The 24217-nt window shown below is 37.5% G+C and overlaps 1 protein-coding gene across 1 annotated transcript; it reads left to right on the top strand.

Moving 5' to 3' along the window:
* Positions 1-19441: 19441 nt before the first annotated feature.
* LOC111673988 (biorientation of chromosomes in cell division protein 1-like 1) lies at positions 19442-23209 on the top strand (the record flags this gene model as incomplete). Its single annotated transcript, XM_023432501.1, has 2 exons — positions 19442-19988; positions 22397-23209. Coding segments are annotated over exons 1-2 (1360 nt in total), but the record flags the coding sequence as incomplete, so codon positions are not given.
* Positions 23210-24217: the final 1008 nt, after the last annotated feature.

Consider the following 24217-nt stretch of genomic DNA (forward strand, 5'->3'; position numbering starts at 1 on the left):
CCAAACGTACCTCACACGATTGGTATCGGTTAGAAACGAAGCGATAAAATTAGTAACACGTTAGCAAACTATATAATATGCCTCTGACTTTAGTATCCACCGATTCTACCACTTAATGTTTATGAACAAATATCGCAGGTTTAGGTTCGTAATTTTTCAATCACATGGCCATTTCGTAACGTTCATTAAATATCGTAAAGGTACAATTTCACCGGTCGGACTATATGAGCCGCTCAGTGCACACATTGATTAACTCCATAAAACAAAAAGTTGAGAAATGCGATGAAGTAATGTAGATTCTTTTTTAAAATTCCTATTATAATATAACTTCAAATATATAATGTAGAATACATAAATACAGTTATAGTTTTCATCTAACGGTATATAAAATTAATAAGAAAGAATAGCCAAAAAATAATCGTCTGCATTTTATATCGACAAATGTTTTTGCAGGTATTAAATTTCCTCCCCTATTCCTGTATGCCAAGCCTTTTGTTCCGTTATGCTTTTGTAAATATCGTGCCCATTTATCAGGATTACGACTTCTTTTCATCCCAATCGATGCGTTTGTTGGAGAATTTGTACCGTTGCAATCAGATGAATCCGAGAAACACGATAAACGTCTTCTTGCCCCAGACTTTCTGCTGATAAATCGTATTGAAGAACCATCACTGCTTTCCACATCCACATTGTTATTAGTTTCACTCATCTTGATTATAACGGTATAATATTTAGTTCTTTAAAAACAATCAGGGTGTAATGTTGAAAAGACCAAAAAATATGTATTCCGTGTAATATTGGTGAAGTATACAGTAACGTTCAGCGTGAGAGATCACTGTTATACTAACTACCGTCTGCATTGCGCTTCTTTCTATCCGTTTGCTGATCCGATTTTATTACTCATATTGTTGAAAGGAGGAAAGCATCTTCGGCTGTTTAAAAAAAAAAGCGTCGATGTACGGCCGCAACGGATAATCCAATAATACTATACTGCCAAGTATTCGTCTACGATTTACATTAGAGGATGGAGTTAATCAAAATGGCTTCTGAAATAAATTACTTATTATTCAATGCCCAAAAAAATGTTGCCGTTTAATGGTGTCAATCTCTATTAATCAGGAAAGATATTATAAATATAAAAAGTTATGACTATACCAAGTGCTTTGACACCTAAATTTAAGATTTTTCAAAAAGTGGAGTTAGTCGATGTGTGCACTGAGCGGCTCATATCCCTTACTTTACCCTACATTCTTTTCTCCCTCCCGCAATGTGCACTTCTGTTTCGCCTACAGATTTATCGCCTCTCATTTTCTACTTTTTCCGTTTATATCATCCTTAAATCCTCCTCTCCGACCTTTCCCACCACTCGAACAGAGCAATCGAGCACAGTCGAACACAGTGCACAGTGCACAGGGACGAAAATGATGAAAAAGTGGATAAAAACTATTTGTCTGCCTGAACGTGAAATCGTTACATTCTAATATTATATTCCACCACTTTTACCTTACATTTTTAATTATTCGTAATAAAATAAAAATAAAAAACTAAACAAAGAAAAACGCAACATCGAAATGTATACATATTTAAAGCGAAGTGCTTCGAACTTTTTTTAATTTCATACTTTACCGTTGCTTTGCATGTTTTTTTAATTCTAAGGCTACGTTACAAAATGAAAAACTGTACGCCCATTAAACGAAACAACCGCAAAAAAAAGATTTTTTGACTCTTTCAAAAGTGCAATCATGGAACGAACAACGTGCTCTACGGAGATATCTTACTTGATTCTATTCATACAAGAACGGCAGATATCGGCAACCAATTCTTTTTTATTTCAACGAACAATATTATACTACATCTTTTTCGTCCTCTAGATCATTAGGTGGTAGTGTTCTTGTCGCTAGTACTGGCCACAGGTTTTAAAGAAAAGCAGATGTTTCGCTATCGTGTTCTTCATCCCTGCTTTACTATGGAGCTTCATTATGATTCTCTTGCGAGTCAGTGCCACACGCGATAAGCAAAATGAGAAATAATAATTCCTCAGATTCAGATTCTTCTAGAAGTTGTGTGAAAAAATCCAAATTTTGAATGTGTCAGGACAATTCTTAGATGATCAGGAGCGATGTGTCAAAGTTTCGGACAGTTTGGTCTAATACCCTTAAAAAAAAGAGTTGTATTCGAATCGACTGATTTGAAGGGTGTTTTACTTCACCGTAAATGTTCATAAAACTTTTCTCTGAACTGGGTACATCGAATTATTTCAAACCTTATAACGTGAATACGGTGAGTGTAAGGAAGATCGTGACACTCACGAAATTTCATTTTTTATTTCAACAATTGAAGAACGTCAATAAACAAATTTTTAAAAGATTGAAATTTGATGGGTATCAGGACCTTCCTTATGGCCTCCATATTCATATTGTGACGTTCGAAATAATTCGGTACACTCTGTTTGGAGGAAAGTTTCTTAATCGGACTCCTTTGATGCCACTTTTACATCACTTTATTGCGATAATCCTTCCATTGTATTGTATTCTCATAGTCAGATTGCCGATTAAGAATGTACTGTTGTTATTACAGCTTTGGTCTTCTCTTAAATTCTCCTACTGAAGTGTTATTTCTTTTTCGTCCTCTAGATCATCAGGTGGTAGTGTTCTTGTCGCTAGTACTGGCCACAGGTTTTAAAGAAAAGCAGATGTTTCGCTATCGTGTTCTTCATCCCTGCTTTACTATGGAGCTTCATTATGATTCTCTTGCGAGTCAGTGCCACACGCGATAAGCAAAATGAGAAATAATAATTCCTCAGATTCAGATTCTTCTAGAAGTTTGTCCAGGAAAAGGAAGAAGAAATCAAAGACGCAGGAAGTACGGAGAAGAATGAAACGATTAGAAAGGGAAATACTGATGAGTAGGCGCCACGGAGAAAAAACTTCTTTCTCAAGAGGCCCGAGTCCGAGAGACTCAGGATCACGACGAAATCGAGATCAGGTAAATCGGGATCGCAGTCCGAGAGACTCGAACCGAGAACGCAATCCGCAAGATGCGTCACCCAGGTACACGCATACCATGCTAGAGTCATCTTCAGAGGGGTCAGAAATGGAACAACGGTATCGTAACCAATCACCAAGACACCGATCACTAACCAGGCCGAACACCTCTTCTCGTCCCCCCAGTTTTCAGACCAGCCAATCGAAATTGGTGTGCCCTAATCGCGCTCACAGCCCATCGTAATCATCCACGTTAGAAATTGATGCACCGATGGACCCAGAGACAATGAAATTGTTCAGAGAGGTCGCGGAAACAGGTAAATGATCCAAAGACTGGAAAGCGGCGCCGAACCCGATATCACGTGTACTCAAACCCAACCAATATAGGCGCAGGCCCTACAGAAATATGAAGGAGAAGCCTATGATATATCCCGGACAATGCAATTCCAATTTAAACTGAAAAAGCCTGTTTCAGAGGAACCAAAAGAACCCTCGCCAGGACGAACAAAAATCTCGATCGAACCACAGGAACTCACGCCGTTAAAAGTAAGCAGACCAGCTGGCCATTTGAAATATTTCGAGGCAGAATGGAACAAAATTACATCGAATCGGGTAATTTTGGAGTGGATTCGAGGTTACCACATACCTTTAGACAGCATACCAGTCTAAAGGAAATACAAATACAAACCCCCCCATATTGTCTGAAGATGAAAATATAGTATGCAAACAAGAAATTAATAAATTACTAGATAAGGACGCACTCTCACGAAGCACTCCTTGTAAAGATCAATTCATATCACATTATTTCCTTCGACCTAAACTAGACGGAAGCAAAAGAATTATTCTAAACCTTAAGAAATTAAATAAATTTATTACCCCGCCTCATTTCCAAATGGAAGACTACCAAACGGTCCTACGCCTCTTGAGTAGACTCATATATGGCAACAATGGATCTTAAAGATGCCTATTTCTTAGTATCCATTGCAATCTGCCATAGAAAATTCTTAAGATTTAAATTCCAAGCTAATTTATACGAATTCAACTGTCTACCATTCGGCCTCAATAGAGCCCCATGGATATTTACAAAACTCCTAAAACCAGTTATAAACTTTTGTAGAAAACGGGAATGGTAATAGTAATTTACTTATTGTTAGACGACATCCTAGTGTTCGGGAATAGTTATGTAGAATGCTCACGAAATGTGACAAAAGTTCAAAGTTTGCTGGAAAATTTAGGATTACATCCTAAATGTAGAAAAATGTAAATTAGAACCCTCACGGGAATGCAAATTTCTAGGAATCATCTTCAATAGCAATACCCTTCGTATAAAATTACCGAATGAAAAAAGAGAAATGATCCGATCTACGATACTGGATTTCAAAAATAAAACTCAATGCAAAATCAGAGATCTAGCCCAGCTAATATGAAATCTAATCGCGGTCTGCCCCGCGATGAACTACAGTTGGCTATACCTTAAGACATTGGAAAGAGAAACATTTTTAGCTCTAGAAAGATCCAGAAAAATTGTTGATCATCAAATGTTGATAGACTTAAAAGTAAACGCAGATCTGGACTGGTGGTTAGGAAACATCATGACGGCGACAAATCCCATAAAACACTTTCAGTTCGAAGCAACATTTTACAAACGCATCCCTCACCGGATGGGGTGCCTATTACAACAGTAAAAAACACCCAGGGTAGGTGAAATTCGGTAGAACGGAACGAACATATAAACTGTTTGGAATTAAAAGCAACCTTACATGGATTGAAAGCCCTCGCAAAAAACCTTTCAGACTACGACATTCTGCTTAGAGTAGGCAACACGACAGCAATATCATATATAAACAGGATGGGGGGGATTCAATATGAACATCTAAACAAGATCACAAAGGAAATTTGGCAGTGGGGTTAAACAAGGAAAATTTGGCGATTTGCATTATACATCAGATCAAAAGATAACAAAAAAGCAGACACGGAATCACGCATCTTGCCACCCGAAACCGAATGGGAATTAGCCAACTGGGGCTTCTCTCAAATTCAACAAACATTTGGCGAATTTCAGATTGATCTCTTCGCATCCTCAACAAATGCAAAATGTGAGGATTACATTTTTTGGGGCCAAGATCCTGGTTCCGTTGCCATAGATGCCTTTACTGTATCGTGGTCTTCATTCTATTTTTATGTCTTTCCACCCTTCTCATTAATACTAAGAGCTCTTAGAAAAATCTGGACAGATAAAGCGGAAGAGGTAGTTGTGGCCCCCCACTGGCCAACCCAACCATGAGTTCCACTATTTCAACAAGTGAGCATCGCACCGCTAATCTACTTCGAACCCCACACCGACTTATTGACATCACCTTACAGGAAAATCCACCCACCAGCCAAGAACCTTACCCTGGGAGTAAGGAGACTCTCCGGCGAGCATTCCTTCTAAAGGGAATTCCAGAGTAGGCGATCCCGGTCTTCGTCGTATGACTATCAAGAGCAACAACGAAACAGTACGAAACAGCTTGGAAATTGTGGTGGACATTTTGCGAGCACCACGACGTAAGAAGATATGATGCATCCATACCGATTGTAATATAATTCCTCAACAAGGAATTAAAAGGATCAGCAAGCTACGGAACACTAAATAGTTACAGGTCCGCAATCGCCTCAACACTAAACGACGATATCGGAAGTGACCCTTGAACTAAACGGTTCTTTAAAAGAGTAGCAAATATAAAACCACCAAAACCGAAATACGGAACATCGTAGGACCCGAGCCCTGTTATCAATTTAGGCTCAATTTACCCTCATGAAAGAATTAACACAAACAATCTCGTCAAAAAAGTTGCCACCCTAATGGTGTTAATAACGGTATAGCGGGTCCAAACACTCTCCAAAATTAAAATAGAAAACATCGCATATTCTCCCGATCGAGTTGAAATAAAAATTCCAGACAAAATCGAGACTTCGACCCCCAATAGATACCAACCGGTGCTAGAGATTCCCTTCTTTGCGGAGAGACCTGAAATCTGCGCTGCATCGACTCTATAGACATACATATCACGTACCGATGCAATAAGAAGCCGAAACAATATCAAAGAATTATTCGTAATCACAACCAAACCCCATCTCGCAGCCACCTCACAAACGATAAGCCAATGGATCAAGGAATGTCTCAAGGAAAGCGGAATCGACACGAATATCTTTTCGTCGCACAGCACGAGACATGCGTCAACATCAGCTGCCCATAGACATGGCGTTAATATAAGTACCATTCAACATACGGCTATGTGAACCGAACCATCAAACGTATTAGCAAGGTTTTACAACCGGTGCTAGAGATTCCCTTCTTTGCGGGGAGACCTGAAATCTGCGCTGCGTCGACTTTACAGACATACATATCACGAACCGATGCAACAAGAAGCGAAAACAATATCAAAGAACTATTCATAATCACAACCAAACCCCATCGCGCAGCCACCTCACAAACGATAAGCCAATGAATCAAGGAATGTCTCAAGGAAAGCGCAATCGACACGAATATCTTTTCGTCGCACAGCACGAGACACGCGTCAACATCACCTGCCCATAAACACGGCGTTAACCCTTTCGTTACCTTGGACGAGATATCTCGCGACCCGATACTGGCCGATCAACGCTTTTGACGAGATATCTCGCGATCCGGTAGTAGCTGTATTTATTTCTTCCTTTTAGCTATACGAATGTCAAAATATTGGTGCTAGAAAGCTAGATTATCGTCAAAAGCGTTAATTCGCTACTACCGAATCGCGAGATATCTCGTCAAAAGCGTTAATCGGTCAGTATTGGGTCACGAGATATCTCGTCCAAGGTAACGAAAGGGTTAATATAAGTACCATTCGAGAAACGGCTGGATGGACCGAACGATCAAACGTATTAGCAAGGTTTTACAAACGACCACTTGCCAGCACAGCGGAATTCGCCACTGCGATAATAAAACGCTAATAAAAGTAAGCGCACGCAGATTTTAATTAACTTTAAACATCCACTTAGTGATCTAGAGGACAAGAAAGATGTAGTATAACAGTGCGATGAACGAACTTACCTAATCGCGATTATACTAGTCTTCTCGTCCAAGTAGATCACTCCCTCCCTACCCGATTAGTGGTATAGCCAGGATCAATGTAAAAGACTCGAAACAAATCACAATTGAGATCATTCGAGACTCGGAAATACACACTTTAAAAACAATGAAGCTCCATAGCAATGCAGGGATGAAGAAGACGACAGCGAAACATCTGCTTTTCTTTTTAGAACTTGTGGCCAGTACTAGCGACAAGAGCACCATTACCGAGTGATTTATTCGGACGAGAAGATTGGTGCAATCGCGATATATAAAGGAATAATTTCATGCGTTTAAAAATGTTCGATCGATATAAAATAAACTTTAAAAGTCATAAAGTATTCTACGATTCTTTGGCAATATTCTACAATTTACGGAATTGAAAGAAGACATTTCTTTAAAAAAAAAACATCCTTACTTAACTAGGTAAAACTTTCCTTATTAGGGACCGATGCCGGTAATTTGTCCTAATATCAACGTACGGAACCGTACGTTATAATTAGGCTTCCGTCCTTTTAGCAATAAATGTCCGAATTATCCCTATACCCAATCTAGAAACCGATAATCCCAAAATACAAAATTCACTTTTAAGATTTTGACCGGCTTTTTCGTTATTTTCGCCACTGTGCGACGATGAGCGCGCACTGGATTCCTTAAGGGAATGTGAAAATGACATCTAAAAGGTCAATCGTTCGTGAAACTTTTCTATGAACTGGGTGTACTAAATCGTTTTAAACTTTGTAACGTAAAGACTATAAAGAAAGTCCTGACCCTCATGATATTTCATTTTTTATAAGAAAAAATTAGTAAATGTGTAGGAACAAGTTTAAAAAAAATTGAAATTTTATGGGGGTCAGGATCTTCTTTATAGACTCCATATTCATATTGTCAAGTTTGAAACGACTCGGAGAAAAGTTTCATAAACGATCTCTTTGACGCCATTTTCACATCACGTTAAGTCGAGTCAATTAGTCTATTTTTCAACCCGAGAAGATCAGCATCGTTTAATATCCTTATTTAGGATCTGTTCATGGCTCTCTTTCCAGTTACTCGTTAAATTAATATCGACTGCAATACGTCTTTGATTTGAAGGAACACAATTATCTCCGACTGCGGATGTGAGAATCGAACACGCAAAGCTGTAAGAAAACATTGACACATGTAGGTAGATTAATTAAAAGAAGGGCTTGACGACTGAAAAGCCTCAGAAATAGACAGCCCCGTCTTCCTGCCGATTTCTACCAGCGAGTTCTATATGAGTTTAATTCTTTGTTCGTACTTTTTATGGGTACACTTTATGGCCCTTACTTATATCTGGTGCCACTTTCATCGGCGCCTTCTAGTTTCTTTTAGTTAAATATGATTAAATCTCTACTAAAAGACGCCATACTCATTCCTCTTTTACGTCCACTTTTAATTGAAAGACCGCTTATACGAAATGTAACATGACATTGTTGGAAAAATATGACGACTGCGTTACGCACATGCGTTTCGCTTGCCCAGCGTGTGCGTTTTTCATATGCCAAAAGTTTAAAATCCGGTAAACTTCGCCGCAAAAATGAAAAGCGAGTTTGACAGGATAAAGCCGTAACCGAAGCCCAGTTTCTTGGTTAGCCAAGAACGACAAACATTCGAATTCGAAAGTCCTTGGTATTTATTTGATGCACTGTATTTCATTTCACAACCTTTTGCTTTGTGAAGAATGTCGTTAATGCGCTTCATTTTTCATATACGATTTTTACAACTAAAAGTTGTCAAACTTTGATATACGATTCTGACAGCTGAAAGCGGTATAAAAGTCCTCCTACCCACTTTTAGGGAATCAGCGCTGACTTTTCTCCTAAAAGCGCTCAAAAAGAAAATTAAAAGAAAATATGAGTAGATATTGCATATTTCATAGCTTTTTTGACGGGTTTTCTATAAAAGTGATTTAAAAGCAACATATAAGTAGTATCACTTTTAACAGTGCTCTAAAATACGTCTTATTACGCTAAAAGTGAGATATGAGCAAGGGCCTATGTGATTCATCAATTTAATCTCTGCATCTTCAGTTTAGTGCAATTATTTACTTCTGCTTCTTTCATCGCTTAATATTTCTCTAGGTTTTACTGTACTTGCGCATCCCAACGAGTAGCAAATCTTTTAAATAATATGCATTGCTTGGTCTTGGATCTTTATCATCATTTCATTGTAACGTCGCCATATACTTTAATCTCACCTGTAATATGAAATTTTACTCCAGCTGCCGACTTCGCGACCTTCTTTTTCCGGTCTTTCGTTTATTCCTTTTCTCGTCTTTCTCCAGTAAAACAAGTCGACGATGAACGTTCATAAAAATGTTAAAGTCGAACGAGTTAATCTGCTCGTCGTTTCATAGAAATCAGCAACCGTTGCGTTGGATTTTTCGGACATGATGTACGTCCAACTTGTCCTTAATTTATCGATTAGATTGAAGTGCTCTAAAAAATTTCCGAACGTGTTCTAAATTTTAAGTATGTAATGATTAGCCTCGCAATTTTGTCACAACGATGTTACGAGTATAAAGTTTGAATGCCAGCTAATTACAGCTCTTGCAAGTGCCACTGAATCTCTGGGTGCGCAAATATCAAATTATTAGTCCCACCTAAATTTGTTCTTCTCAATATGTGTTAAGGTGATGTGAAAGTGGCGTCAAAGAGGTCTCGTTGATGAAACTTTCTTCTGAACTGGGTGTACTTAATCGTTTCAAATTTGACAATTTGAATATGGAGGCTATAAGGAAAGTCTTGACACCCACAAAATTTCAATTTTTTAAAAGTTTGTTTATAGATGTTTTCAAAATGTTGTATAAAAAAATGAAATTTCATGAGGGTCAGGACCTTCCTTATAACCTCCATGTTCACGTTGTAAAGTTTGAAATGATTCGGTACACCCAGTTCGTAGAAATGTTTCACGAACGATTGAGTTTTCGCATACCACTTTCACATCCCCTTAAGGTGAAGTGAAACACGTCGAGGAAGTTGATCAACATCGATAAAGAAGATTTTCTAAATGCCTACGTTGCTGACGTTCGTTTTTATATTGACAACTGTGTCGAATTATATTGGATATTGTACCAAATGGCATACTCCACCTGTCGTTTTCGTACAATAATTATAAAGAAATCGAAGTAAAACTCCAGAAATCCTCTGGATTCATGCCTTCTGAGGCCCTAATTGACTGCGGAGGGACCCCCTGCGCCATCTGTGATTTCCAGGTCAATTAAATTTTCACTCCGAGACCACGTATTACCATCGTTTTAGCACAGAAGCGCATACAACACTTTTTTTGCCTTTATCCCGTTCAAATGCGAATTTATCGATTACCAGAGTGTTCTAAATTGTCGTAAAATTGTCCTGACCCTTTCGTTTCTCATATCAGAGCCTTCGATAATTGTATATCGATCGAAATATGAGAGCCTGACGCCATTTTGGTTCTGGTCTGGGCTGTTAACAAATTTGTTTCAAAAATCCGAATTTTGAATGTGTCAGGACAATTCTTAGATGATCAAGAGTGATGTGTCAATGTTTCAGACAGTTTGGTCTAATACCCATAAAAAAAAGTGTTGTATTCGAATCGACTGATTTGAAGGGGGTTTCACTTCACCTTAATGTAGTAAACATTTCTGAACAGAAGCCGATTAGGCCAGGATGCGATAAAAGCAGGATTTCTCACCACTGAATACCAGTATCGGGTTCATATTTCCATTGAAACACCAATAAATTCTTCCTTTTATTCCTGTCGCAACGTACTGTATCTTTGCTTTCATCGACTTCTTTCTCGACCCTCGTTCTTTCTGCATTCTGCCCTTTCTCCCGTCTTCAGTTTTTTTTTTATTTTAAGGCCTGAATTGGTAACTGAATATTTACCAAATTTATACGGATCATCGATTTAGGCTTCATTTTATACGCTGTGTTGAAAAAATCTATACTGCTTCTAAAATTAAATCTTTACAAACGATTCACAATTTGGGCGATAAATACCCAGTCAGTAGAGATGTACTTCAAGATATTAGGTTAGAATGATCGATATGTAATTTTTTTTTCTCTCGTTCAACATGCTGAGTACTCTACTATGTCGCGTACCCTGTGACTCCTATTTTGCCGGCAACAGTAAAGCGTGATAATTGCAATGATACGTTTTTGGCGATCATGTGCCTTTTACTCTCATTAAGGGGATATGAAAGTGGCATCTAAGCGGGTTAAGTGTTCATAAAACTTTTCTCTGAACTGGGTACATCGAATTATTTCAAACCTTATAACATGAATACGATGAGTGTAAGGAAGATCGTGACACTCATGAAATTTCAATTTTTATTTAAAAAATTGAAGAACGTCTATAAACAAATTTTTAAAAGATTGAAATTTGATGGGTATCAGGACCTTCCTTATGGCCTCCATATTCATATTGTGACGTTCGAAATCTGTTTGGAGGAAAGTTTCTTAATCGGACTCCTTTGATGCCACTTTTACATCACTTTATTGCAATAATCCTCCCATTGTATTGTATTCTCATAGTCAGATTGCCGATTAAGAATGTACTGTTGTTATTACAGCTTTGGTCTTCTCTTAAATTCTCCTACTGAAGTGTTATTTCTTCATCCCCATAAAACATAATTCTTGGTTGGACTCTTATCCTCTTCTTCCATCTTTTACATTAATTTCTTTATTCTTTTCGGAGTTTCTTGTTTCGGCTGAACTTTTTAGATGGCGGTGATCAGTGAAAGAATTAAAAAATTATATCCGATTCATTGGATCTACAGAATCGGCTTTAAGGGTAGACTTTTTTCTTCCAATATTCTACTTCTTTATCGAGTTATTTTATTCGACGAGAAGATAGCATATGAGACTCCTTGGAAATTATTCGAGAGCAATCTCATTGTCTTCAAAATTTATGTGCGTGTAACTTCAATGTTCTTTGTTCGGATAGACTTATTTTATCTACGACGATCTAACATTTCAATGACAGTAACAATTATTAGACTGAAAGTTGTTTTCGACGTTTCCTACAATATGTACCTGCAGGGAGTTGTATCATCCATAAAAATCAATTTCACTCGTTTTACTTACAAGGGAACATTCCCAAGTGTCCGCCTCCGATCATATTGAGTTTCATATATGTTGAAGAACACAAAAATCTAAGAGACACGTGTTTTTTTATATCTGCAATGGTCCACAATTAAAGAGTGGAACAACCCCCCAAAGTTTAGCGAAAAATCGGTTTTTTAAATATTTCTCGTAGGAGCAGTGGATTATTACAGTATTGGTTATACTATTACTATTACAGTAGTGGTTATGAAAATCAATGACATTTTGAAGAATTACCACGTTGACACGAATTATGTACGATGAATTGGTCACGATATAACCCAATAAAGGTAGTCGAGATATACCCTAATACCACCTACATTCATTGTTTACAACCGATGCGTAAATGTTTATTCGCAAAAAACAAAAAACACGTATTTCTTAATTTTTTGCGAGCAATCACATCGCGTAAGTGGAACTTAAGTAGGAGTGCTTGTGTAATGGATATTACAAAAAAATGTCTCCTGAAGGGTAGTTCACCCCCTTAAGGGGGTGCAACATTGCTGAGCAATATTGTGTTGTCACTGTCCTTATACAGAATACGTTTATGCAAAGTTTCGTCGAAATCCCTCCACTGCTCCTACGAAAAATATTTAAAAAACCGATTTTTCGCTAAACTTTGGGGGGTTGTTTCACCCCTTAATTGTGGACCATTGCTGATATAAAAAAACACGTGTCTCTTAGATTTTTATGTTCTTCAACATATATGAAACTCAATAAGATCGGAGGTGGACACTTGGGAATGTTCCCTTGTTAAAACAAGGAACGCTGACGAGGAAACATGCCTTACCAGTTGCTTGAAAATATCTATTTGTTTTGTGTTTCAAATGGTTGCTATACAATTACTGCTTAATTGTTTAGTGCAATTTCGACTTCTGTGACGCATTGAATTACAGTTCTAAATTTCAATATTTGAGTTAAGGATGTGAATTAATTTATTCGCTAAGCGTGGGATCGACCAACGATTGCATTTTCTTTTCCGCACTTGGATATTCAATTGTTTATCAGTCACCTTCTTCTTCGCCCTCATTCTGTTTCGTTCTTTCTAGCTTTACTCGATGCTGAATGATCACATTTTATTCGCCGTACCAAACGATGTTACACCTTTTCAAGGTGGATTCCTCGTTTCCTCGACTTCTGTGACGCATTGAATTGCAGTTCTAATTTTCAATATTCGAGTTAAGGATGTGAATTAATTTATTTGCTAAGCATAGGAAGTACATGCGATCGACCAACGATTGCATTTCCTATTCCGCACTTGGACATTCAATTGTTTATCAGCCACCTTCTTCTTCGCCCTCATTCTGTTTCGTTCTTTCTAGCTTTACTCGATGCTGAATGATCACATTTTATTCGCCGAACCAAAGGATGTTACACCTTTTCAACGTGGATTCCTTATTTACGATCTGTTCGTGATACTTTCTTGGTCCACTTGTTATCTTCTGCGTTGAATGTGCAACTTCGAACTTCGTTCCCCTGCCGCTTCTCCTGGGATAACTGCTGCTCGTAAAACTCCCTTCTGTTGGAGAAGAATCGTTCAGCCTTTTTTTCACGGAAGTGAATTTGTGTTGCACTCCTAGTATTAAAAAAATGCTTCATATTGCACGTTCTTATTCACTATTTATGTGCTTCCTGCTACGTTGGGGTTATTTTAACAAATGATTCCCTTATTCAATAATTCACAATTCAATAATAAATTAAATTTGATATAATGGCAAATAATTCAATATAGTTGCAGTTATAGTGGGGCTTCGGCGACTCACGACAGCGTACTCATTATTTGTTTCGGCACTGAATGTGTTAAAACAGTTTCCTTAATCCTAACACTTGTTTCGTGTTTTATTGAGATGATAATTACTAAAATGTCAAGACATCTTGAAAACTTTAAGAGGAACAAAAGTGTTTCGGACAAAAGACTCGTACGTCTTTATGCAAAGAAGTATTGTGACGTAGAAAATGTTGGACCCCATTTCAGAAACAAATGTTGACTTTGAAAACTTGCGCTACCTTGAAAGTAACCGTCACCGTCCTTTCTCTCTCTCTCAACTATAAAAATCTTCACATTTTTTTAATACCTGCTCCTCGAGACATTTTATTCCCGCAACTTGAAAAGAACACCTTGTATATTAGCCGCAGTTGTGTACACCCGCGCTTACACAAAGTAGTATACAAGTCGAAAGATGTACAAGTGATTATTTCAAGATCGATCATAATATCTAACGTTTTACGCTTTCCAAATGCAGTAAATATACGTTACTTGAATAAAAACTTGTATTCCTTAGTTAACCCTCTATGGGCCGAATTTTTGTTTTAAATAAAAAAAAATTGGGGGAACGAAAAATCAGCAATTAGGAACCTACATATGCAAATGAAAAAAAATTTTTCATTTAAAATGTGACCTGAAAGTTACACGCGCCCATAGAGGGTTAAAATTTCAGCAAGCTCAAAGCAGGTCTGAAGAAGGTCCATTTATTGAACAATCCGCTACACGTCCACGGGTGTGATCCGGACTTGCTGCGGACCTTCGATAGATTGAGGTGATACAAAATTTCATTTTTCGAAAACAATATGTATTCTTGGTTCTAGTCTGGGATGAATATAAAAATTTCTTTATAAAACTAAAATTCAGCACCACATTCTTTCTTCTGCATGATTACATGCTCAAGTTTCAAGTGATTCGGTGCATCCCGTTTGAAGAAAAATTGTATAAATATTATGACATTTTATATATATGTTATATACGTATGTTATATATATATTATATATATAACATATATATAAAATGTCAAAGTATTTATACAACTTTTCTTCAAACGGGATGCACCGTATCACTTAAAACTTCAGCACGCGATTATGGTGACCCTAAGGAAGAACGATGCTCATGAAATTTCATTTTCAGAAAGAAATTTTTATATTCATCCTAGACTAGAACCAAGGATACATATTGTTTTCGAAAAAAGAAATTTCATGAGCACCACGTTCTTCTTTAGTCTCCATACTCATGTGCTGAAGTTTCCAATGATTCGGCGCACTCAGGTTGGAGAGAAGTTTTATAAATATTTTGACGTTTAATATGTGCAGAATGACTCTTTCATATCTCCTTAAGGGGATGTGTAAGTGGCATCTGAAAGCTCAATCGTTTATGAAACTTTTCTCTAAACTGGATTTACCGAATCGTTTCAAGTTTACATCGTTAACTCGACGACTATAAGGAAGGTCCTGACCCTTATGAAATATCATTTTTTATGAACAATTTTTAAAATACCGGTAAACAATATTTAAGAAAATTGAAATTTTATGGGGATAAGGACCATCGTTATAGCCTCCGTATTTATATTGTAAAGTTTGAATCGATTCAGTGCACCCATTTTGGAGAAAAGTTTCATGAACGAGAACTCTTTGACGCCTCTTTCACATCACCATAATGTCACGATTCGGACGTACAGTGGGGGACATGAATGCCTTCCCTACAGATATGGTATGCCGATGCATGGTGGACAGGCATTCATGTCCATCAGTGTACTAGTCAGTGTACTTGCGGCGGACTAGAAGACTTATCTCGGGTCGGCAGCTGACGTGCTGTTGACCTTTGTATTTCGACTCGGGTTAAAAAAAAATTGTACTATATGAACTGTGAAATGAGACGGCATTACTATGCTTAAGGTGAAGTAAAACACGTCGAGGAACTTGATCGACGTCGATAAAGAAGATTTTTCTAAATACCTACGTTCCCGACGTTCGTTTTTATATTGACAGTTCTGTTGAATTATATTGGGTATTGTCCTACATGGCATACTCCACCTATCGTTCTCGGACATTAATTATAAAGAAATCGAAGTAAAACTCCAGAAATCCTCTGGATTCATGCTTTCCTAATTGAGTACAGAGGAACCCTCTGCGCCATCTGTAATTTCCAGGTCAATTAAATTTTCACTCCGAGGCCTCGTATTCCCATCGTTTTAGCATAGAAGCGCATAAAACACTTTTCTTGCCTTTATCCCGTTCAAATACGAGTTTATCGATTACCAGAGTGTTCTAAGTTGTCGTAAAATTGTCCTGACCCTTTCGATGCTCATATCAGAGTCTTCGATAATTGTATATTGATCGAAATATGAGAGCTCGACGCCATTTTGGTTCTGGTCCGGGCTAAGTTAAAAAAATTGTTTTCAAAAATCCAAATTTTGAATGCGTCAGGACAATTTTTAGATGATCAGGAGTGATGTGTCAAAGTTTCGGATAGTTTGGTCTAATACCCTTAAAAAAAAGTGTTGTATTCGAATCGACAGATTTGAAGGGGGTTTCACTTCACCTTAAGCATGTTATGCATTTCTGGCAAAGATTTAATTCTAAACATTTACGTTGCTTTCGACATCCTGCGCTTATCCGCTTCCTAATTCGAGAAAATAATTAAAAACTGCTATATTAATTTCGGGATAGCTGATGGAAGTCGCAACTTAACAAGTGATAGGTCAATCTTTATTCAGTTACTCCAAATAGCCGATATCATGGATGTTCAATTTCGAAGGCGGGTGAACGCGTGAATTATCTCGGTCATTCGGACCTCATGATTCGCGTGGAAAGTGAAAGCGACTCTAATCGCGTAATTTTCTTCGTGCCTTATTTTATACAAGGCTGACGGGGACGCCTCGAGCAATAGTTTACTTCGAGAACCCGAGGCCCCGTCGAGATCGATAATTGAAGACACGAGAATGAGAAGCCGACTCGTTACAAATCGCTCGGTTTATAGCACAATGAGAAAACGATTTGTTTCATTGAAAATAAATATATTTGAATGAACAATATTTTTTCATTGTTATACAATTGAATAATTGTATAACAACGACTCGTTACAGATCGCTCGGTTTATAGCACACTGAGAAAACGATTTGTTTCATGGAAAATAAATATATTTGAATGGGCAATATTTTTTCATTGTTATACAACTGAACAATTGACACAACAATTGAATAATTGTATAACATCGACTCGTTACAGATCGCTCGGTTTATAGGACGCTGAGAAAACAATTTGTTTCATTGAAAATAAATATATTTTAAATGGACATTATTTTTTTTCATTGTTATACAATTGAATAATTGTATAACAACGACTCGTTACAAATCGTTCCGTTTATAGCACACTGACAAAACGATTTGTTTCATTGAAAATAAATATATTTGAATGGAAATTATTTTTTCATTGTTATACAATTGAATAATTGTATATTTAATTGGAAGATAACTGTCGATTGGCCATATTTTCTTGATTTGAATTCAATAAATGTTTGATCTAAACGAATGATTGATTTAAGTTGCATAAACGTTTCGTTTAAGTAAATTATTTGCTTGATTTGGATGCAATAATGTTTCATTTAAACGAACATTGTAAGAGAAGAAAAGATTTTCTGTTAACGGAGGCATAGAAGCTTGGATGTCTGACTAATTTAAGAATGTGCCGTTATCATAATTTTTTCTCTCCTTATTCACGTAACGATACAACTCGTATCACTGATTGTAATTCTTTTGGCCCATTATAGTATTACCCATAAGACTGTTTACTCCGAAGGACCTTGCGGCTCCTTTAAATGTATTTCTTGGAATCTAATAAATCATTTCTTAAATTTAAATCCAAGACACTTAGGCAAATTGATTGTTTATTTCAAAGAAATTATTGATTTAAATTAAGACAGTTACGTCAAACAAATAACATATTTTACTTAAGAACGTGAAAATTTGTCTTTGACTGAAATCAAATAAACGTTCCATCGATTGATACAATTCATTGTTTTGTTTTAATAAAAGCAGTTTAAACATATTTCAGGGTGTGAATTAAATAAACTGTTTTCTCAGGGTAGAAGCACCATTTATGATAATTAGACCAGCACGGAAATAATTTCTGATTTTTGAAACTGCTTCCACGAAATCGTAATCAATCGGCAGTGTCAACGAAAACTATCCACTAAAAGTCGTGCTTGAAAGATATTTTTGCGAAGGAAACGGGCGGGTCGTATGAAAACTTTTACGATCGCATTTTATCGCACTAAAGAGTCTTCAATTTTTCCATCGGAGGATCTTGTGGCACCGAATCGTCTAATGGGGTCATAATCACCTCGAGATGGAACACTCATACGGAATAAAGGAGATTCATAAAAGAAATAGGGTTAACAACACTCTTATTGATTGAATATACTCTAGTAGCACAGAATAATTTCTGGATATTTTTATATGATATAATTTTCTAAATCTTTGCTAAATATCTCGAGCGACAGATTTGTTAAGACATCTCGTAGATTACACTTGAAAATATCTAAATTATTCGCTGAAAATCTCTGACATTTAGTTTTAATAATTTATAAACATATATAAAAAGTATAATGTTTAATTTAAAAACATACGATGAAAGTACATTTTTTATATTACGGTTATTATCGGACACTTGATTTGGTATAAACAAAACACGAGACATTTTTTCAATGTTTTCGTTCCGCTATTTTATTATGGGAGAAAAACGTGTGATTTTGATTTTAAATATTTTTAAAACGTTTATAATGCATTCCGCACATAATATTTAAAAAATACTTATATTAAAATGAAACGAAACGTTTTGTATATCTATAAGAGAAATATTACAATAACACATGGAGCTAATAGTATACAAATATTGTGAAAATAATATTCTAAAGTAAACGTTTTGCAGATGTTTCAAATGTCAGCTAAATATTTATAAAATATACGATATTCGTTAAACATATAGAAAATATAAGACAAACATTCTGTGCAACTACGGTAATGTTATAAATCAATTCGTAATTACATCCAACTTGTTTTAGGAAACGTAGGATTTCTGGAAGGATTCTCACAAAAAATGCATGATTATTAATAATTTTATTTCATCTGGAATACCGACAAACGTCAAATGATTTAGATCCCCGCTACACAGGGGTAATATTATTTCTCGGCTGGTTTCTTCGTGCAAAAGAAATATCAAAGCAGAGAGACGGGAAATGAAAGCAGTCTGCGTTATAATCACTTTTTTAGGGACGGCGAATAGGAAACGGTATTCGCGTTCCAGTTTCGGGATTACTAAAAATGCGAGTAAGTCATCGAATCGATGTACCGTCTGCAAGATGGACACGGAGAAGTGGAAATTCCCGCGTGAAAAGAGAAACGACAAGTCGGTTCTGGGAGTGACAGGAGACTAAGTACCGGGAAGATTGTGCGAGTGAAGTGGCCTAGGCGGTACTCGGCAAAGTTCCGAGGATAATGGACACAACACAAGCCGATTCTGGCAGGAGTAATCGTTCGAACGTCGGAAAGGTTGGCGGTGTTTCGAAGAGTCCAACGAAATACATATTCAAGCCCGAAGTCGTGAATTCCACGTCATCGAAGCACGCCATTAATGGTGCCAACCGCGATCCCAACTCGGAGAAACCCCAGCCACGTTCGCGTGATACTCAAAAGGGACTTCTAGGATTCCTTGCGAGAAGTACAAAGCGTGCACCTATCAAGAGTTCGGAAGTTCACGTAGACCGTAAAAGAAGCCATTCCTTGTTCACGCTGAAAAATGTCAAGGAGAAGGATCGGAGGTTGTCGGAGCTGGAAGAAAATCGACTTCTTGCCAAACTCGTTGCGGAGCACGAGAACAAAGGGTCTCGGACGAAAGGACGAAATCCCGAGGAAAGGCACTCAAGGAGCGATGACAGGAAAATCAGAACACAGAAGAATAGCGAATGCCACTCCACTGTAGAACGAAGTCCTGACTCGGAGATCAGGAGTCAGGGAGAAAAAAGTCTGGACGGCAAGAATTACGGTAAACGTCATTGACTTCTGCGACAACTGATTCTAGGACGCAGGCCTTGTTCCTATCAAACTGAAACATGCGCTAACGCTCCTTGAATAGCAGACAGTATTACAGAGTAACGAAGTATTTGTAAATTAAGGTGATATGAAAGGCGCTGAGAAATTTAATCGACGTCGATAAATTAAGGTGAAGTGAAACACGTCGAGGAACTTGGTCAACGTCGATAAAGAAGATTTTTCTAAATGCCTACGTTGCCGACGTTCGGTTTTATATTGACAGCTGGGTCGAATCATATTGTGTATTGTACCAAATGGCATATTCCACCTGTCGTTTTCATACAATAATTATAAAGAAATCGAAGTAAAACTCCAGAAATCCTCTGAATTCATGCTTTCTGGGGCCCTAATTGACTGCAGAGGGACCCCCTGCGCCATCTGTGATTTCCAGGTCAATTAAATTTTCACTCCGAGACGTCGTATTACCATCGTTTTGGCATAGAAGCGCATACAACACTTTTTCTGCCTTTATCCCGTTCAAATGCGAGTTTATCGACTACCAGAGTGTTCGAAATTGTCATAAAATTGTCCTGACCCTTTCGTTTCTCATATCAGAGCCTTCGATAATTGTATATCGATCGAAATATGAGACCTCGACGCCACTTTGGTTCTGGTCTCGGCTGAGTTAAACAATTTTTAAAAAAATCCAAATTTTTAATGTGTCAGGACAATTCTTAGATGATCAGGAGTGATGTGTTAAAGTTTCGGACAGTTTGGTCTAATACCCTTAAAAGAAGTGTTGTATTCGAATCGGCTGATTTGAAGTGGGTTTCGCTTCTCCTTAAGTTTTGAATCAATTGCTATATCTGTTCAATTTTACCTCTGCTTCTTAATATCTTGTACTCAACCAGTAGTAGAGCCATTTCGATTTGTTTCCACCTACCGATAGTTTAGATCATTGAATATATTGTAGAGGATTGTTCGGTGGAGAATGATCCTTTTTAAATGTGTCAGGATAAAACTGTCAAATTGAGGATCTCAGGTCGGAGAAGGAAATTAATACGTCACTAATCACGTCGTGTAATTATTGATTCTCAACCATTAAGTCGATTCGTCCGTGTATTACGCGGGGTACCCAAGGTGTCGAGAAGACTCGATCAGCCTGACTGCCGAAGTCCTGTGTCCCACAATATTAAGGTGAAGTGAAATCCCCTTCAAATCAGTCGATTCGAATACAACACTTTTTTTTAAGGGTATTAGACCAAACTGACCAAAACTTTGACACATCACTCCTGATCATCTAAGAATTGTCCTGACACATTCAAAATTTGGATTTTTGCAAAATTTTTTTAACTTAGCCCAGACCAGAACCAAAATGGCGTCGAGCTCTCATATTTCGATCGATATACAATTATCGAAGGCTCTGATATGAGAGTCGAAAGGGTCAGGACAATTTTACGACAATTTAGAACACTCTGGTAATCGATAAACTCACATTTGAACGGGATAAAGGCAAAAACAGTGTTGTATGCGCTTCTATGCCAAAACGATGGTAATGCGAGGTCTCGGAGTGAAAATTTAATTCACCTGGAAATCACAGATGGCGCAGGGTGTCCCTCTGCAGTCAATCAGGGCCCCCGAAAGCTTGAATCCAGAGGATTTCTGGAGTTTTACTTCGATTTCTTTATAATTATTGTACGAAAACGACAGGTGGAGTATGCCATTTGGTACAATACTCAATATAATTCGACACTGTTGTCAATATAAAAACGAACGTCGGCAACGTAGGCATTTAGAAAAATCTTCTTTATCAACGTTGACCAAGTTCCTCGACGTGTTTCACTTCACCTTAAGGACTAGGAACGTAACAATTAGAGGTCCTTATCCTACAATACTGTATTCAGTATTCTTTTGTCTCATAGAGTACAGTTTTGACTATTGCCTAGCGTTGCAGGAAATTATCGCACGATACCAGGAATTTTTAATGAATCCAAGTTGCTTATTTTATTCTTCCATCATTATGATATCATGCAGTTTTCTTTAAAATTCAGAAATAGAAATTGTTTCTTGCTCATATATAGAATCTTAGGATAATTCGTTTAAATTTTATGATGTATCGATATTTTACGAGTATTGAAATTCAACTCATACATAAGTGGACTCGTGCGTTAGTAAACAGTCGAGCTAGAGGCAAAGCTATGTATATACTTTGACAACGCACAGATAATTCAAATCTAGATATAAAGAACTCTAAATTCAACGATTAAACTTGATCGACGCGAACATTCTTTACTCTGGATTATGCGTATATGCAGAAACTGTCTGGTCCATGCACACTATTCAAGTGAAGCTGCTAGTAATTTCTTGTTCTTCAATCGGCAGCGTGATGTAACTATTTATACCTATACTCAGTTATTTCAGAGACCAGTAGTAAATACTCAGAGGAAAGGAAAAGGCGACTTGCAGAGATCATCCGTCGAAATGAAAAACACGAACTAGCCTTTGCATTTCAACTTGACTTAGAAAATGATCTGGATAAAGAGAACCGTTTATCTGCAAACAAAGACGAATGCTCCTCATACGAACCGTACTCATCACACCAAGAAAAGAGAAGTCCACAAAGCGAGACTAATTCGTCAGAGGGGTCTTCTCATCATAAAAATGATAGGGTTCCTCCCAGAGCAGATTCTCCGTACCCCAGCACCAATCACGTCGAACTATTTCTGGCTACTCGTGAAAATATAAATCGCAAATACTCGTCGAAAAGCCTACAGGAAGACCTAACAAGATGCATTACAAACTGTGAGAATTGTGGCGAATCGCATTGTTCCTCGTCTACGAAAAGTAATTTTCGTCCAGAATACCCCGAAACGGGGATAGTGGGATTACCGGATGAACTCAATTTCACGAAGAAATTTCCCTTCGATCGACAACAGGAAATCCCAGTAACTTCCTTGTTGTATCGCAGCAAATCTTCGCCACAACTATCAGGGCACGATAGTGGCGTTGGTAGCAATGAGCAGCCTGCGGGAAGACCTACTGCCAGATTAGTTGCTGATCTCCGCCAACTATTAACCTTGAAGCAACACTACTATCCAGAAGGAGGTTGGGGGTGGGTGATCATAGTGGTGGGAATTCTAGTGCAGATCCTGACCCATGGGTTACACGGTGCCTCGGGAGTACTTCTTCAACAAGTCGCCAACAAATTTGGACCCCGGATTTATTTGGAGTCAGGTGAGTCTTAACGATGTTCGTAGATGTTCGATTCGTACACAACAAATCCTGTGAATGATATGACACGTGCCATTCTTCTGATATAGAGCAAAACAGAATTCTATTGTTAAAAGTAGTGATGTGGTAAATTGTGTAATTGTTTGATCTCTTCAACTGTTAAGGTGATGCAAAAGTGGCGTCAAAGAGGCCTCCGTTTATGAAACTTATCTCGGAACTGGGTGAACTGAATTGTTTTACACCTTACAATGTGAATATAGCGGTTATGAGGAAGGTCCTGACGCCCATGAAAAATAAAATTTTGCAAGTTTCAGGACCTATTTTTAAGGACTACTTAGTCATGTGGTAAAATTTGAAACAAATTGCTACACCCAATTTGGAGAATACTTTCACGAACGATTAACCCTTCAGATGCCACATTCACATCCTCTTAACTGATGTTATTAGGTTCTACAGATTCTGCGATACACGCAACTTAAACGACTTACAATTCGATGACGTTAGTTAAGGGTTAACATACACGTAGAAAAATAAGAGCCTTAAAGTTACAGGAGCCTATCTATTAGAAATTGTTGTTCACGGTACGCTTAAAAACTGACCCATTAACGAATTGATCTAGTTAATTTTGCTTCCTTACATGTACCGATAGCAGAAACATTTCTGTAGAAGTCAGCTGTACTTGTAGCTGAAAATGTCTGTTAATATTAATAGCAATGAAACTGGTACATTCAACCCTTTGCCCTGCTTTGTCGAGTGTGACTCGACATCAGTAATCGACATCTCAATAATTCGGAGTGCAAAGGATTAAAGTATTACAAAACTGTAGGTGCAACGAAAAATACCTGTAGATGTTACGGATTCGGTCTGTTCAGTTCATATTTTTTTTTTCACAAAGATAAAAATAATTGTAAGCGTTACAAAAAAAATCTGCAGATTTAATAGATTCAACAGATTAAGGGTAACAGTTATTTATCCGTAACCCTTCCAAATAATTATATATGCTTGTTATAA

This window comes from Orussus abietinus, unplaced genomic scaffold (assembly GCF_000612105.2).
Source record: "Orussus abietinus isolate OABI.00-Male unplaced genomic scaffold, Oabi_2.0 scaffold245, whole genome shotgun sequence".
Lineage (NCBI taxonomy): Eukaryota > Metazoa > Arthropoda > Insecta > Hymenoptera > Orussidae > Orussus > Orussus abietinus.